The following is an 18,679-nucleotide window of genomic DNA, read 5'->3' on the forward strand; positions in this document are numbered from 1 at the left end:
GTGATGAAAGAGGCTAGAAGTGGGGACTGCTTTAGATCTGGTCGTCAGGGATGACCTCTCTGAGGATATTACATTTGATAGGACACCTAAATGACAAGAAGGAGCCAGCTGTGAAAAGATCTGAGGGAAGAAAGAGCTTTCCAGGCTGAGGAAAGAGGCTGATGTGTTTACCAAGTAGAATTAAAGGCCTGAGTGACCAGAGCGTGGAGATTGAGAAGGGTGGGTGTTAGATGAGGTCAGGGAGGTGCACTGAAGCTGTGGTGGCCATGACAAAAGGCAGGTTTTATTTGGATCGGAGTGGAAGTCACTGAAGAATTCCTGTCTTGTTTCTCATAAGGCTCTGACTTACAAGCCATCTCATAACCAAGAAGAATTAATTGTGAAGTCTGCTAATTCCTTTTAAAATATTTTTATTTATTATTTGAAAAGGTAATATATTCACATGGTTCAAAATTCAATAAGTACAAATGGGAACAGCGGAAATTCTCCTTCCCACCCAAGTACCCAGTTTCTTTCCTTGGAAGTAACCAGTGTCCCTAGAGTCTTGTGTAGCTTTACAGACAGAGATATTTTACACACACATACATACATACATACATACATACATACATAAATATTTCTGCCTCTTTAGGTAGAAAGAGCTTCCCCATTCCTTTTTTAAATAGATACTATTATTACATTGTATCATAATTTATTTAATCAATCCCCTATTGATGGACTTTCAGGTTATTTCCATGTTTTTGTGATTACAAATAGTGCCACACTGAAAAACCTTTTATATTTGTCATATTAAATATATTAGTAGGATAAATTTCTAGACATGGAATTGTTGGGTCAAAGGGTATATGCATTTCTTATTCATTCTGATATGCATTTCCCTTCATGAAGTTTATAACAATTTATACTCTAATCAGAAATGTTCTCCTTATCCTGGGCAAGTGTTATCAAACATTTTAATCTTTGCCAATTCACTGGGTGAATTAATGTGTGGTTTAATTTGCATTTATGTTTTCACATATTTAAGAACCATTGATACTTACATGTTTGTAAACCATTGGCTGTTCTTTGCGCATTTTTCTGTTAGGCTATTGACTTTTTTCTTCTTGATCTTTAGATTCACTCAATTCTAACTCCCTCTGTTAAAGAATTTTTTAAAAATACAATGTTACATGTCAGTTATATCTCAGTTTTAAAAAAGCAGTCATCTTTAACTTGTAAATTTTAGGAAACATGAACCTGACATAAGACATGAGAAACCCTAGTCTTTCCTTTGCTGATTGAAGTCTCTCTTGATTGCCCTTGGTTTCATTTTAAGAAGTGTCTCTAAATTTAAAAAAAGCAGAAAAGAAAAAGAAAAAAGTGCATTTAGTATTTTGTTAGAGTAGATTGATCTGCAAAAAGTTTACCCATAACAAATATTCAGAAGTCATTCAAACCTTGCAAGAGAGGAAGTCAGTATGACCTGTAATAATCTGTCCTTGGGGTAATGAGAAAGAAGTTTTTACCTCCTGGGCTGTATATGATTGAGGACACAGTAACAGAAGAAATACAAACATTCCTTTGAGGTCCCAAAAGTTTCTCAAAAATGAATATACCCAAGTCTTTCTATAGTTTTTTGGGGGTTTTTTTGTTTTTTGGTTTTTTATTGTCAAGTCTTTTTGGCATCTTCTGTTTTGGAAAATGCAAACGTCTCTCAAGTTTAAAATAGTTACAACATTGGGATTTTTCCTTACTTGGAAACTGTACCAGGCTTTAAACCAAGAGAAGAAATAGTTACAGGCTTTAAAAAGTCCCTAACAAACCATCCTTTGGCAAGAAACCATGTCCCAGCCATCTAGCTTGTGCATGTTTGTGTATTATATTAAACAACATGAAATTGTCAGGATTTAATAGAGTGAACAGGAAAATAAATGGTGGTATATAACAGATACGTTCAGCCTCTGAGTTGTCAGCATACTGGGAAGTTTGCTAAGCCTGGGAAAATAAATTTCTCATTAGAGAACTTGGGCAGTGTTGTTTTAACTCGTTTGAAGCCAGAACAGTGTATTTTTGTGCTAGTCGTCTCCTATCAAGGTTCTCAAACCATGACCCTCAAATAGACCTCCTCTTTTCTAAAATTGTTTTTCTGCTGGGCATCTGCGGCAGTTGGCATGAAGTGCTGAAGAGTTCACGTGCAGCCAGGCTACTTTGCTTATGAACACTTGGCCCATGGTGCCTGCTGTGAGTGAAATTAATTAGATTTGTGCTGTCCTAGTCGATTTCCCTCCCAGCAGGTTGTGTGGTTAGACCTCCTCCGAGTCTAAAGCCGATTCTCCAGTTCTACTGACTGCTGGACTCGACACTTTTAAAAATTGGAAGAAAGGTTGGTGATATTTTAAAAGAAACCAAAGACTTGTCTACAGAATAAATGAGAAGCAAAAAAGATAGGTAAAAATGGCCAAGACCAAGGTTGTATTTTTTTCCTGGTTGTGATAATGGACCATGGTTCCGTAAAAACAGTTAAGCCATTAAAATAAACTGGTTTTTAAACTTGTCTTTTTCTTAGGCTTAGAGAATTCTTAACTTGTTAATTGTTAGATAAATTTGAAGTATTTTTTTAAACTTCAAAAGTAAACTCAAATTAGTATTTTATGATCTATCAATATAGAGCTGAGCCTGCACCTCACACCTACAGAGCCAAGTTTTATGCTCTTAACTAACATGTAAAATTCACATCTTCATTCCAACCTGCTCAAAAGATAGTTTTAATTGGGAATTTTGAACATTCATTCTGGCTCCTACTGGCAGTAATGGTAACTGGGATTTGTAAAACCGCCGAAGGTGCATTTACTCACCACTAGATAAATAGACAGTTCTGTGAGAATGTGTCTTCCATCAGATGCAAGTCTACCTTGATCACAGGTCTCTTTTCTTGATATTATCATGAATGCTGAATTGCACAAACCGGGGAGGCCCAAATTCCATTGCAGTGCTTAGTTTAAGTGAAATAACACATCATGTATATAAGACTTAACTTCATGTGTGATTACATGGGATTTTTTTTTTTAACCTGGGTTAGGATACAGGTTTTATTAATTAATTTATTTATTTTTGCTGTGTTGGGTCTTCTTTTCTGTGCGAGGGCTTTCTCCAGTTGTGGCAAGCGGGGGCCACTCTTCATCGCGGTGTGCGGGCCTCTCACTATCGCGGCCTCTCTTGTTGCGGAGCACAGGCTCCAGACGCGCAGGCTCAGTAGTTGTGGCTCACGGGCCTAGTTGCTCCATGGCATGTGGGATCCTCCCAGACCAGGGCTCGAACCCTTGTCCCCTGCAATAGCAGGCAGATTCTCAACCACTGCGCCACCAGGGAAGCCCCGACATGGGATGTTTTAACTATAAACACGTGTAGGATAGTGTTAAAACCAATGGGGACTCTGGTAATACTGATGGTATTACTCTGTGGGGGTGCAACTATATCTTATTACTCCTCCTCCATGCTTATTACTTAAGTGGCCAGTGAATGTGAGTTGAGTGATTTTTTTTTTTTTTTTTTTTTTTTGCTGTACGCGGGCCTCTCACTGCTGTGGCCTCTCCCGCTGCGGAGCACAGGCTCCGGACACACAGGCTCCGCGGCCATGGCTCGCGGGCCCAGCCGCTCCGCGGCATGTGGGATCCTCCGGGATCGGGGCACGAACCCTAGTCCCCTGCATCGGCAGGCGGACTCTCAACCACTGCGCCACCAGGGAAGCCCGAGTGATTTTTTTTTGATATTCATTTATACCTCTTTCTGTGAAGGATTTGAGGCAGTTTCCAGAAATACTTAGCATATCAAACAGTAAAATAAATCAGTTCAGGGAATTATAGCAAAGTGAATAACAATGTTAAGAAAATAATAAAGCTATTCGGACTTCCCTGGTGGTGCAGTGGTTAAGAATCTGCCTGCCAATGCAGGGGACACAGGTTCGATCCTTGGTCCGGGAAGATCCCACATGCCTCAGAGCAACTTAGCCCATGTGCCACAACTGCTGAACCTGCGCTCTAGAGCCCGCAAACCACAGCTACTGAAGCCCGCACGCCGCAACTACTGAAGCCCGCGCACCTAGAGCCCGTGCTCTGCAACAAGAGAAGCCACCACAGTGAGAAGCCCACGTGCAGCAACGAAGAGTAGCCCCCGCTCGCCACAACTAGAGAAAGCCCGCACGCAGCAACAGAGTCCCAATGCAGCCAAACAATAATAAAATAAAATAATAATAAAGCTATAGTAGAGGGATCATATGAGCCTATATAGAGTATAGCATGCAGAATGAGCATAGGAGCCTGCAGTTTCAAGAGATGGGTCAGATTTGTCTCAGGGCTTCCTAGTAGCCAAGCAAAGAGAGCAGCATTATCAGATACAGATTCATATTGTCTGTCCATGGCTGTAAACAGACCAGGTGTTGAGGAAAGAAATTTCTCCCTTGTATATTGTAAACCAGACAGTGTATGTATGATATGATGGAGTAAGTACATCCTTACACTATTCCCACAATTAATAAAATATATTTTATTGTATTTAAGTTTTTTGTTTTTTTGATGTGGACCATTTTTAAAGTCTTCATTGAATTTGTTACAGTATTGTTTCTGTTTTATGTTTTGATTTTTTGGCCGAGAGGCATGTGGTTGGTATCTTAGCTCCCTGACCGGGGATTAAACCCACACCCCCTGCATGAGAAGGTGCGGTCTTAGCCAGTGGACCACCAGGGAAGTCCCAATAAAATATATTTTAAAGATAAAGCAGAACAGTACAAAGGGTAGAGTATGTGCTAAAATAGCTCTCATCCCCAACTAAAAGACATTTGTCATATTTGCCTCAGGTCATCCTAATTTTTAAAAAAACATGAGAGCTCAACTTGAAATGTCTTACATTCTTTTCCCAGCTTCATTCTTCGTCCTTGCTCTCCCATCATGAATCTGATACATAGCTTGTCAATGATTTTTTTCACCTCTACTGTATGCATATATCTGTAAATAATATATAAATCTTAAATTTGCATAAATAGTGCACTGCACATGACATTCCAAAACTTGCTCTTTTTCATTGGTCTCGTGTTAGATCTCACTCATCTCCATGGTGCTGTATATGTAGTTCATTACTTTTAAATCCTGAAGTAGTTTTTCATTGTATGGAAATAACCCAATTCAGTTATCTGTTTCCCTCCTAATGGATTCTTAGTTTGTTTGTCTGTAACTGCCACATTGAACGACCTTGTCCATGTCTTCTTGTGCCCGTGTGCAGTTTTTCTAGGGCAGTGGTTCTCAAAGCGTTCCAGGGCATATCAGGGTCACCTGGGAACTTGTTAGAAATGGAAATTCTTGGGCCCATTCCAAACCTCTGAATCAAAAACTCTGGGGGGCAGGGCCCAGCAATCTGTTTAGCAAGTGATCCTGATGCACCTAAAGTTTGAGAACCACTACTTTAGCACATATATAGTTAAAAGTAGAATTACTAAGTCTTAACGTGTAAGTAGGTTAAACATTACTAGATATGGCAAATTCCTACCCCAAATATACTTAATAATTTACAGTCTCACCAGCGGTGTATGAGAGTTCCTATAGCTCCATACTACGGAACAGAGGAACAGAGAAAGCAAGAAGAACCTGGAAAATCAGATACCAGTGAAGTGTAAGTGGAGAGAGATCTCTAATGCTACAGAGAAAGGAAAATATCTAAGAAAGGGATAAATGTTGCCCTTAGAGAGAGCAGCTATCAATGGGTTGATAAATAGAAGACTGTTCTTTTTTTTTTAATTTATTTTTGGCTGTGTTGGGTCTTCGTTGCCGCACACAGGCTTTCTCTAGTTGTGGTGAGAGGGGGCTACTCTTCGTTGCTGCACGCGGGCTTCTCACTGCGGTGGCTTCTCTTGTTGCAGAGCGCGGGCTCTAGGTGCGTGGGCTTCAGTAGTTGCGGCGTGCAGTCTTCAGTAGTTGTGGCTTGTGGGCTCTAGAGCGCAGGCTCAGTAGTTGTGGTGCACGGGCTAAGTTGCTCTGAGGCATGTGGGATCTTCCCGGACCAGGGCTTGAACCCGTGTCCCCTGCATTGGCAGGCGGATTCTTAACCACTGCGCCACCAGGGAAGCCCAGAAGGCTATTTATTCTTAATAATATGTTTGCACTGAAGCGTAGGAGAAGATGAGACAGTATTTGGGAAGGTAACAAGGTAATTTTCCTTTAGGAGTGAAGTATTTGTACCCTCAAGGGAAGGCGCCCACATACAGTGGTAAAGCTGTATGTGGTGTTCACCATGCTGTCTCCTCTTTAGGTAGCCTTTTCATGGATGTACTTTAAGTACACTTTGAGTAAAATTCATTTGGTAAGATAATCTTAAATAGTATTGTGCAGAAGGTTAAAATAGGGTGATATCATTGTGATGAGGAGACTGCTTTAGGTTAGGTGATCTTCTCTGAGGTTAACATTGAATGCTAAGAAGCCATTTGAATGATAAGGGTAGAGCATTCCAGGCAGGAGACAACGTTTCCAGTCTCTGGAAGGTCAAATGGGAATAGTAGGATAGTATACCATTAATCTAATAAAATTCTCTTGCTTCTTTCATCATCCAGGGTGAAGAGGAACAGAAGTCTTTGTCCCCTGACTTTGGAAATCTTGTTTAACCTTCAAACTGGCGATGTCAAGGGTTCCAAGTCCTCCACCTCCGGCAGAAATGTCGAGTGGCCCAGTAGCTGAGAGCTGGTGTTACACACAGGTAGGTGCTTCTTGGGGGGATGTTGGGGGACGGAAGGAATCAGATTTCTTTTCTATGTTGGCTTTCCTGCTTTCTCTGGGTCATACCTGCCAACTAGTTAGATAAAGTACTTGTCAGCTTTCCATGCCTTGGTTTTCCATGAGGAATCTGAATGCCCTGGGCATTCATGGGAGGTAGAAAGAGGGGAACCTTTGAAACTGGATCTGCTGCCTACATCCACCTTGATGGAAGTGTATTCCTCTGTTAGGCAATTTAAGGGGAAACCAGGTTTGAGATTGCAACCCCAGGCAGTGGTATCAACATCTAAATCATCAAACAACTGCTCTGAGCAGAGGTTCATTTTAGGTGTGGCTTAATCACCTGCTTTCCCAACCTTGTCCATGTTTTTCTCACTTTCCATCCAGCGTTTCTCAGAAGCTGAGAAAAGTTATGAAAGCAGTTGGTCACTGTGAGATTTCTTAAAATGTAGATGAGAGACAGAAAAGGCTGAGCCTCCATACTGGCCAAACAGCGCTGTCTTCCTATGGGATTATGCAGAGGGAGGGAGGGGGACAATTATCTGATCGCCAGCCTGTTTTTCAGGTTGCCCACTTCCTATTTAATCGCTTTCTGGTTTTCTGTCAACAGATCAAAGTAGTGAAATTCTCCTACATGTGGACCATCAATAACTTTAGCTTTTGCCGGGAGGAAATGGGTGAAGTCATTAAAAGTTCAACCTTTTCATCAGGAGCCAATGATAAACTGAAATGGTGAGGAAGACTACATTTAGCTATAAAAATTTTTCTGTAAGTTGCCTGTTTTGCTTGGCTTCACGGGAGACTGACTAGAGTGGAAGATCCTTGATGGCAGGGACTTTGTTTTGTTCTTTGTTTTGTTTTTTGGGTTTTTTTTGCGGTACACGGGCCTCTCCCTGTTGTGGCCTCTCCCGTTGTGGGGCACAGGCTCCGGACGCGCAGGCTCAGCGGCCATGGCTCACGGGCCCAGCCGCTCCGCGGCATGTGGGATCTTCCCGGACCGGGGCACGAACCCGTGTCCCCTGCATCGGCAGGCGGACTCTCAACCACTGCGACACCAGGGAAGCCCTGTTTTGTTCTTAATGTATTCCCTGGTGCCTGATACATAACTGATGCTCACTGTATATTTGTTGAATTAATTCAATGAGTATATCAGGGGATCAGCAAACTCAGATGGCTGTAGGGTAATGTAAATGAGTAAAAAGAGCCAGTGTTGTAAATAATACCCATACGTGGTATGAGTGTTGACCACTTGGCAAACTAGTGAATGTCCTAAAAGAAGTGGTGGCTACTCAGCTCCAGCTGACTAGAGGCATGTGTGAATAAGGGCTGACCATTGCCAGATTTTCTGATTTTTCAAGAAAAGCAAGAGATCTAGATTTTAATGTAATATCTCTTGACTTTTAGATTGCCTGTTTTTAAACAGTAAAGGAGATTTATTTACTTATGTACCTGGAATGCCCATGGTGTAGGATGTCTTTGAAGGTAGTTTGATCCAGCAGACAGCCCAATGGTTAGATTAAGGACCCCATCGCTCTCTGCTCTGCCCTGCTCTCCACACTGTTTGACATTTCAAGCTTAGCTTCCCTTGTGGTTGAAGGGTGACTGGCAGTAGCAATGAGCATCACCCGCTACCATCCAACAAATTCTTTGAACTTCCTCTGAACTGTGTGGCCAAGAATGCACTGATTGGTTTAGATCTAGGTTCCCTCAGTTGATCCCTGTGGCAAGGGGAATAGGATCTGGAAGTGGGGGTCAGTCCTATCCAAACCATGTGTTTTCTTGAGGAGGGGCAGGCAGTTATGGATACAACCATATGCTCTCTACAAAGACCGGAACACATATCTGTGAACCACCATTTTTGACCTCTGATATCCCACTGAAAAGGTTTAACAACTCTCCTTTCGTTTAGTACTTTTTGGCCATGTACATAAGCGGTGTACTACCAGGTGCTGAGAGAAGGCTTATTCTTAGGCATTGTATTTAAATCTGTATCTTTAGTACAATTGTGTAGTGATGTATGTGGCATATGCACTTCCTGGAGAAACACTGAATTGGGCCACCTGTATGAGAGAGGTGCCATAACACTGGCAAGGCCTAAGGATGCATATGGCCTGTGTATTATATATGGTAGAAGCTGTGTTTGAACCACATGCAGTTCAGCTAATGACATTTACAACCTAACTGAGTTGAACCTATTATGTCTGAATTTTGTTTTGATCCATTGGTAACATACTGGCATCTCTAACTCTACTCAGAAGTCTGGCTTGGGATTCCACCCTGTGTAATGGGAGTTGACTTTTGTCTGTGCTTCCTCCATACTGCCTCCTTCATTTTAATCTTAGAATATTATTGCCAGATTGATAAAATATCTATAAAAGATTATTTACTACTAACATGTTTCTCTAGAATCCTTTTTCTCTCCCAAGGTGATATTGAAAGGCTCACTGACTTTCTTTTCCTGGTTTCACTGCAATCCCAACAAAATAAGGGGCTGCTTTTCCTGAGATTGAGGATTAGAATAGATTGAGTCTAGGCTGAATTTTAAAATATTTTAGGGGGAAAAAGACTGATTTGGGAGATTATGAGGAAAGAGGAAGAGATGCGGGGGATGTGTTGTCAGATTCTAGGATGCCCCTTTATTGTTTACTTTTTTAAAGGTGCCTCAGGCTGCTCTAGAAAAGTGATTTCCAAGTAGTCATTTACTGAATCAGAATCTCCTGCTATGGGGCCTGGGGTTTTTTTTTTGTTGGTCTGTTTTGTTTTTTTAACATCTCCGTCTCGATGCGGATGTTCTAGTTCCCTCCTGTCCTTTCACGAGCCTACAAACATGGATGCTTTTGACATTTTTTTTTTCTGTTTTGGGTAGGTGTTTGCGGGTAAACCCAAAAGGGCTAGATGAAGAGAGCAAAGATTACCTGTCACTTTACCTGTTACTGGTCAGCTGTCCAAAGAGTGAAGTTCGAGCAAAATTCAAATTCTCCATCCTGAATGCCAAGGGAGAAGAAACCAAAGCTATGGGTAAATGTTATCTTTGTTCGGCTCTTTATTTTCACATCTGGCAACTTTATATATTGACAAATTGTGGATTTGATACGGTTTTTTGAGTAATCCTAAATATAACTTTTTTTTTTTCACTCCAGAGAGTCAACGGGCATATAGGTTTGTGCAAGGCAAAGACTGGGGATTCAAAAAATTCATCCGTAGAGATTTTCTCTTGGATGAGGCCAATGGGCTTCTCCCTGATGACAAGCTTACCCTCTTCTGTGAGGTGAGTCCTTTTACCCCGCTGTGAGAGTAGCAATTCCCAGACCTGATGGGTATCAGTAGACGTAATTGTATTGTATCGAGGATGGTGAGTGAGAAAAATCCCCAAGTGGAGTGGTGCTGCACAAATGTGATTTATGTGACTGACTGAAAAGCTGTGCCGTGATTTCAAGGTTGTTGGGCATCTCAGCTTTCCACCTGTTACTGTTTAAAAACAAAGGTTGTGCACTTTCTTGGTACGTGTGATTTTTTAGCTGCTTGGGTCAGAATTCTGGCTTTTTCCTTGTGGATTTTTTCAGAAAGCATGTGGAAGGACTGTTAACTTTAAGCTGAGGAGAATGACCAACAACTAGATATGTAAATATATTTGTTCCTTGAGCTTTCTGGCTCCTCCTTGAGTATGAAATCCACGTGTGTTTGATAGAGCACTTTGCTTTTCTGCTTTTCGAACTAAATGACTCTTACCAGTTGTTGAGTGTCTCCAGTTTGTCTTGCTGGTAATTGTGAAATAGGAAGGTGAGAACCATTTTTTCTAGAGTGAAGGTTATATAAAGCTCTCTAACTCATAGTTAGCTCAGAGAGTTATCTGTGGTCAGTTAGGAGAGTCCTTCTCTCCCCAACGACCTAAAGAGCCTTTTTCAGGTTTATAGGAGAAGGCTTGAAGTAAAATTCCCAAACTGAGAGTGAGTTGAAAAATGGTTTCTTTAATGAGTATATACAAAGTGGTCATTTCATGCTGTTATCAATACATTTATAAATACTCATAAGCTCACAGTGTAAGAAATGAATAAAACCTCCAGTCAGCTGGGATGTTGGCATTCCCTGTACATCGTATGGTCAAGGAGCTGCTTCCTGAGCAGCATCACCTTATGAAAATGACCACTGTGCTTTCATGGGGAAGGTGCAGGCAAGTTCCCCAACTAGCAGTGTGCTCTGTCAAATAATAGGCTCACAGCATATCACGGCCTGCACAGTAGGAAAGGTGTCCCTTAGGAATCTTGCCCCTTTGTAGACGAGGCCTGGCCAGCAGTAGCCAGCTTCTTTTCCAAGTCACAGCTCATTGAATATTTCCCCGGAATAGTTGCTGGTGATTAGGAAATTTGGGAGCTATAGTTTATTAAAATATCACACTGAATACATAAAGTATAGTTTGCATAATAGCTACCTTTTCTCCTTTTTAACTGCTAAGTAATAGAAGGAAATACTAGAGTGATGGTGTCTAAAAATACATAAAATTTTGCAGTTGTTTTTTGTCTGATGGACTTGGAATTTGAATTCTACGTAAATCCAAGTAGTTATAGATCATACTCAGTTGCCCAGGTGGAGAAATGAGAACAATTAGGTGGTTTTATGTGATGTTGGATGTTACATAAACAAACCATCAATTTAATATTCACCCACCTTAGAGATCCTATATTTCAGAAAAAAAATTAAAATAGTGGAAAATTCTAATTTCTGTTGGAGATGAAAGCCAATTTTTGAACTGCTCTCTGAAGGAAGAGAAATCGCCTCTAAATAACGCATCTGGTGCTTTAGGCGACACCAGAACCTTTACTGTAGCATTTTCAAGTCCACAGTGGGTCCAGCCTTTTCTTACATGCTTCCCCTCTATACCGTCACCAGATCCATTCCATCTGCTCCAGCCCTTGTATTGACATTCTTGATTTGGAAACCAGTTGGCCTGCCCTCACTTGGCAATCTCTCATCCTGTAGTTAAGTCCGAGGTGCACTCTCTCTTTGCTTCCCCATATGAAATTCTCTTAGGAGAAATCCTGTGGTTAAGTTTAGAAATGCCTTACTGACTTAGAAGGGAAGTGAGATGACACTCTGGAAACGAGGAGATGTTGAACAGGGAAACGTCTGTTCGGTTCTGCTGATGCCATCGGTCTCTTACCATCAGACAAGGTGTGCCATCTGTCCCTCTCACACGTCTCTGTTGGCCACAGGTGCTGAGTGTTGCTTCTTGTTCTTGGGCTTGTGCCTAGTGAGACTCGTTTCTGTTCCAAGGCTCTCTGTGGACTTAGCAGCATTCAGCATTGCAAGACAGTTGCGTGGGGGGTGTGTTTTGAATGTGTGGGTTTTAAAAATGTCTGCAGCTCATCTGAGTTCTTAGTGCATTTCAGAGCTGGATCATCCTTTGGTGCAAATTCTGTCCTTTTGACCCGTGCTCCCTCCATCAGTAGAATGTTTATAAACAAATTTATTTTGTTCGTATTTATATTTTATTTATGATTGGTTTAGTTAGTATTTTCTTATAATTTAGAGGCCTTGATGAAGTTGATGTCCACGTACAGATTTAGGTTGTGAGTACTCCACTGCTCCCTTCCTTACTCAGTCTTTGGCCCAGGCACTTCTGTCCTGTTCTGATGTAAGTAATAAGTACAGTTGTTTTGTGGATGTTTTGGGTCTGTTCCCAGAGGCCACAAGAGGGAATCCGAAGGTGAAAGACTGAGAATCACACATTTGTGTGTTTGGGCTGTATTTCAGTGGTAAAACTATTAATGAAACTCTGAAAAATGCCGACTGGGTAGTCTTGTTTGTAATGTGCCACACTGGGTTCACTTTTGATTCTCAGTGATCTTTCTGTCTGACTGTTAGGAAGTATGGCAGTTCTTCCAAGCTGAAATTGCTTAGTTAACGCATTCCCTTAATTGTCTCTTGCCACAATCCTTTGAGCTAGGTTCGTTCTTTTCATTTCATGTTACTGGGGAGAGAAGCGGTGCCTAAGGAGGTCAGGTAATTTTTCCTAACATTGTGCAGCAAATTAGTGTCAGGGCTATGTCTCTCCATTTTCCATCTCTAGTCTGCTGTGCTACACTAAGTGAAACTGAATGCCATTTACCCAAGGAAACATGGGCTCTACCAAGGTTTTTTTTGGTAATGAAAGAGAGACTCATGAAAGCTTTACACTTTTAATTTTCTCTGTAATAATTTGGACCACAGAAAATCTACTTGAAATGTTTCAGCTTCTATTTATCTTCTTTCCATTTATTTATATCGAAAACAAATAGCTGTTAGCAATAAATATACATGTATTCCACCGTCAACGTATATGCCTCTGACAGGTAGAAGATTCCAGTGCCTCTTTGTAATGTTGCAATTAAAGTTGAAATATTAAATACCATATGAAATATCTCGATACTAGTTAACTCTTAAAACATCTCTTTCCTTATCAAACACAGAATATCCGTTTAAGGCCTGGGAATATGTGTTTTTGCCAAATTTTAAATATGTGGGTCTATTAATTTTTCTTTTTATCATTTTTCAAATGGATTATTTGGATATATTAGTTGCACTTATGAAAATGCTAATAATATTTGATCTTGACCTACAAAAATGGTGATTAAATATGTATTATCATTATAGGTTATAAAACATGATAATGTAGTAAACCTACCACCCAACCCAGCAGCATCGCCAGTAACTTAGAACTGACCTGTATATGCTTCGCCCCTGCCCCTTAGACCTGTTGTCTCCCGACTCAGATGACGATAAGAAATAGCGCTTTTGAATTGTTTATCATTCCCTTGTTTATTACTTGCATGCCTGAACAATATATTGTTTAGGTTCGCTTGTTTTTGAGCTTTCTGAAGATAGTGTCAGGATGTATGTAGTCATCTAGGACTTGCTGTTTTCATATTATGTTTCTAAAATTTATTTATATTGTGAATGTAACTATAATCCTTGATTTTTAGTGCTGTACGGTAGTTTGTTGTGTATTCACGTGACAGTTGATTGGTTTGTTTATTCATTCTCTTGCTGATGGACATTTATTTATTTATTTTTAATATTTATTTGTTTGGCTGCTTTGGGTCTTAGTTGCGGTGCGCGGGCTCAGTAGTTGCAGCACGTGGGCTCTCTAGTTGTAGTGCGTGGGCTCCAGAGCATGCAGGATCGGTAGTTGCAGCGCGTGGGCTTAGTTGCCCCGTGGCATGTGGGATCTTAGCTGCCTGACCAGGGATCGAACCTATGTCCCTTGCATTGGAAGGCAGATTCTTAACCACTGGACCACCAGGGAAGTCCCCTGATGGACATTTAGATTGTTGCTAGTCTTTTGATTAGAAATAGTGCTGCTACTATAAACAATCTATATGCTGTCTGTTTATTTTTTCTTGATGTTTTAATTATGCAGAAGTTAAAAATATATTTCCAGTGGTTTTACCTTGACATTCTATGTTTAGACAAAGTAAACAAGAAATGGCACAATCTTTTATGAAATTTTATGTCTTTTATGAAATTTTCTTTTTTAAGAAAAGGAATTGACTTTACAAGTGAGGCCCTTTTACAACTTGAAATTTAGAGGGTTATAGAGCCTTCCTGAGACATTTTCATGCAGTCACTTCCAAGACATAAATGTCACAGTCACGTCATCTTCACAGCTGCAATTTTGAATGAGTCTCCGTAGTCAACTTTATAGGCATTAAAAAAAAAATCTTTAGTTTTTCTCAAAATGGTATCATTTTAGCATCATCATTTGCAGAGGAAAACAGTCCCTTTCTAAGTTAAAAGTTTGGGCTCTGAAGACTCATTTGTGTATGCCATTTAAAATTTATTTTTAATTAAGCGTATTTAATGTTGGTACGAGGTGCCAGACATTCAGAGCTCTGGAGACTCCAGGCATCCATATATCTGCAGAACAGGTCTGGCTCAGACAGTGAAGGTACATTCTCCTTCCTGCTGTGTTCCTGTCTGTGTCTGGAGAGAGGAACTGCCCCAGTGAGAGGAGTCACAGTCTTTGGGCCGCACTCATTACCAAGTGCACATGTAACCAGCACAGAGTCCACTGGTAACCATAGTTTTAAAATCAGCTGGGCTCTTGCCAGTTCATTTTACCCAGTCTAGTAAATTGCCGTCAAGTGTTAATGACTTAGGGCTCCTGTCAGTCTGGTTTAATTCAGGCTTAGGAACCCAGTGCCAAAAGCATTCTCCATTCCCTTCATTGGCCATCCCAAGCGATTCCTGCCTTTCCCTATGAGGAAGTTGGATTTAATTGGTCTTTTCCTTGGTGTTTTGTTTGTTTTTAAATCAGCAGTATTTTGAAGCTAAAACTGGAAGTAGGCTGCTTCTACTTTTGGTGTTAATATTATATCAAAGAAGTAAGGGTGTTAATATGAGAAAGTTGCTGAACCAAGTTAGAGATCTCACATGGGACGATCTCTGTGGGGTGGTTTGTGTTGGGTCCTGGCTATTAAAATAATGTTATACTCTGGCTCTGATAAATGCGCTACTAATGCTAAGCACATTCATAGTTCATTAGCTTGGTTGCTTCATTGCTCAAGACCGTAACAAACAGCTCATTTTAAACAAATGCATGAGCTTCTTGACCTGATAGTAAATATCTCACCCCTACACAGAAGGGACTACAGGTCGTTTGGATGGGGCATTAACTTTGCCTCTGGGTTTATGACTGCATTTAAGGAAGGGATGACTTGCATCGAAGTTAAAAGAAATTTGGGTCATTTAGGATGCTCCTTAGCTGTCTTTCTCGTCTGACTCATAGGAGTAGCAAGAGTGGGGAGCTGGTTCTCAAGGTTTGTGCACTCCGCGTTCACGCTGACATTTCTCACCCCGTGTGATGTAGGAGAGGAAGCATAGCCAGGGTTGTCAGGCTCATCTTCAGTTTGGTCATTTACGTTTATTTTATAATGTTATGTGGTTTATAAATCCTTGTAGTTGTATCCTGACAAACTTACGTGAGCTTCATTGATCCATCTAGAAGTTACCAGGGTTTTTCTCTAGACTGAACAGTTAATTCAACTGGTTAAACCATGCTGCTGCTGAAGCCAAGCGGCAAGTTGGCTCCTCTCTAAACCCGTTGTCGTCATTCTGTTCCAAAGCTGTAAGTGCATGCCCAGCTGGAGCCAGTCATCTTGTATGTCATTGTCACCAGGGACTGAGTAAGGGTATAGATGGTGTGGGACACCCACCCGGTTATCCCCACGCAAGGTCTTCCAGGCCCAGTCCTGTTCATTAAACTAACATTTGTGAGGAAATGCCAATTATTTACCAGGCCCTGTGGAAGCTGCATTTTACTTTTATGTTCCAGACCTAACTGAAAAAAGTGAAGTGCTTTTAGGCTTATTAGAGTCTTTTCTCTGGAGAGTTTAGTTTAAATGGTAGTTTCTATAGAGTTCTTTGTATGTAACCTTTTGCTTAAGGCAGAATAAGGTAAATACTTGAGGTTTAACATTTGTTTCTGTCAGTTTTTTCCCTCTGGGGGTTTTGCCCAGGCCTTCAGGGCAGGGAAGGAGGAGCTTATTAGAAGTTTGGAAGAGAAGGAGATTTGTGGGGCTCTCTCCTTATTGTCCTGAGACGGTGTAGAACAAGTATGATCATGATAGTTTGGAAATTACTTGATCCAGAGGTTAAAGACTTCATTTGTGAAGGTGGTTTCAAGAGAATATGCCTAACGTCAGTTTCTAAATGTACGATAACAACAAGGTAAAAGTCATCTCTCCTCCTGCTGGGGAGAAAATTCCTGGTAACAAAAGCTCTGGACTGTGTTTTCTTATCTTTCACAGGTGAGTGTGGTGCAAGATTCTGTCAACATTTCTGGCCAGAACACCATGAATATGGTGAAGGTTCCTGAGTGCCGGTTGGCGGATGAGTTAGGAGGACTGTGGGAGAATTCCCGGTTCACAGACTGTTGTTTGTGTGTTGCTGGCCAGGAATTCCAGGCTCACAAAGCTATCTTAGCAGGTTGGTATTTATTCATGGGGAGCTTTAGTTGTGGTTAAACAAGGAAAAACAGTAGGCTGCATAATCACCTTTTGAATAACTTCAGCTTTTTGAACTAGTACAAAAAAACTGCAGCTAAATATATTTTTATATTGTGGTGACATTAGTTGTCAAAACCAAAAAGGCTACTCTCCATAAAAATGCTACTTCTTTTTTTCTCTCTGTAGTGGACTTAGGCCATCATTTTCAAGGAATGGATGATGATGTGTATTGGATGCCTTTGCACCTGGAGGTTAGATGTCAAAACACTGGTTAAGAGCAGGTATCAGCCCCTAGACAGGGACTTAGGATGCAATGGAGAAGATTCTGGACTCGGGACTAAACCACCACATAGCCAGGTCCCCAGCCCTGGAGGTCTTAGCCCTCTCTTCCATACAAACATACCAGAAGAATGAGAATGTTGCCAGTGACGTGGAAGATCAGGTCTTGTTCTAGTAATAGGCCCTTGGTCTTTAAGACCAGAAAGACTGACACACAGCAGGCGCTGTCAAGGCAGACTGATGGCCCTACCTCGCAGGGAAGCATGGCTTTCAGCCACAGAAACTATATTCAGGCCAAAAGATGTAAGAGGAAGTCACATGAACCTTCAGGTAACAGATTTCTTACCAAGACCATCAGCCCTGTCATTCTAAAGTACACACCTGGCAAAACCTCTGTCTGGCTCAGTCTAACCATCTTCTTGTTCCCTCTCTCAACTAGGTGTTACTGAGACTTGCTAGAGGAAGTCATTCACTCTTGTGTTCGTGCCTCTGTGCTCAGCTAGGCCCTCGGCACTGCCGAGACCTCTTTCTGCAGACGCACAGTCAGCTCCTTTTCTTTTTCTCAACGATAGACGCTTCAGACCTTTACCACTCTCCCTTAATCTCCACTTCCTAAAAGATGACCTTGCCGCTTCTTCCAAGAGAAGATCAAGGCCCTTCTCCCTCGGCTGCTGCCTCTCACTTGCATCTTCTCTGCATTCTCAGTGGAGGAGGTGTTCTTCGTGTCCAAAGCAGACTACTTTCTGTTGTTGTTCTGTTTCATGCTGCCTTCTCAGAAGCCTTACTCGGCCAGTTAGACCCTTGTTCTCCAGTATCTTTGCCATCTTTCTCCTGTTGCCTGTTCACGCTCAGCCTGTAAACGCGCTCAAGCTTCTCCCTCTTGTTATTCTCTCTTTAGTTTCCAGAGCTGAGTTTCCTGAGTGACGTATTCATTCTCTCTCTTCTGTCCTCCCACTTATCCTCACTTTGCCTCCATGCCACAAAAGCGGTTTTCCAAAGTGACATGACCTGCTAGTTCCTAAATTTGAGGGACTTAGTTTATATATTATTTGGCTCCTTTCTTCCGGTTTCTCTGGCTGGCTTTCTGGCTACTTCTAACGTGTGGCCTCCCTCCTCTTCACCCAGCCCTTGAAACATTGTTATTCTCTGAGGGTCTGCCTTTGTTCTCTGTTCACTCTACCTAGTCTCCCTAGATTATTTTATTTATTCTCATAACGTCAGCTTCTCTCTATCCACTGATCCCTCCAGGCATGTTGCTGCTTTGGACCCTTCCGTCTTTATTAAAAGCACCAGCCCTTTAGTCTTCAGCTTCTGTAATGTATTTATATAGTACCTTATAGTCTATAGCCTTTCAGAGATAAGAACAATGAGAATTGATATTCTTTTGGAATAGATTAAAATATTGAGGTTCAGAGGGTTACATGATTTGCCCAAGATTATATGGTTAGAAAATGGCAAATCTAAAATTAGTCCTTTCTGACATAAATTAGGTCAAAGTTCCAGGTGCCTGTTAGCTGAAACTCCTTCTATATATTCCATCTGTTCCTCCTCTCTTAGGCAGAGATTGGTAGTCTCAACTTTCACCAAAACCCCTGATTTATTGGACATGATAAAATTTGAGTTCTTAGCCATTCATGGTTGAAATTAAGTTTACTTATTTTTCATGGGGTTCATTAGACTAGA

General features: G+C 41.2%; 1 protein-coding gene across 4 annotated transcripts in view; it reads left to right on the forward strand.

Moving 5' to 3' along the window:
• The window catches only part of SPOP (speckle type BTB/POZ protein), a 66,024-nt gene that overhangs the window by 39,161 nt on the left and 8,184 nt on the right, over nucleotides 1-18,679 (forward strand). For all 4 annotated transcript variants that reach the window (XM_060081853.1, XM_060081854.1, XM_060081855.1 and 1 more), the window contains 5 exons: nucleotides 6,575-6,717; nucleotides 7,345-7,466; nucleotides 9,601-9,752; nucleotides 9,875-10,002; nucleotides 16,520-16,697. In XM_060081853.1, the coding sequence (XP_059937836.1) occupies nucleotides 6,640-6,717; nucleotides 7,345-7,466; nucleotides 9,601-9,752; nucleotides 9,875-10,002; nucleotides 16,520-16,697 (658 nt within the window). In that variant the 5' untranslated portion in view covers nucleotides 6,575-6,639. The remainder of the gene's footprint in view (nucleotides 1-6,574; nucleotides 6,718-7,344; nucleotides 7,467-9,600; nucleotides 9,753-9,874; nucleotides 10,003-16,519; nucleotides 16,698-18,679) is intronic.

This window comes from Mesoplodon densirostris, chromosome 18 (assembly GCF_025265405.1).
Source record: "Mesoplodon densirostris isolate mMesDen1 chromosome 18, mMesDen1 primary haplotype, whole genome shotgun sequence".
NCBI classification, from domain to species: domain Eukaryota; kingdom Metazoa; phylum Chordata; class Mammalia; order Artiodactyla; family Ziphiidae; genus Mesoplodon; species Mesoplodon densirostris.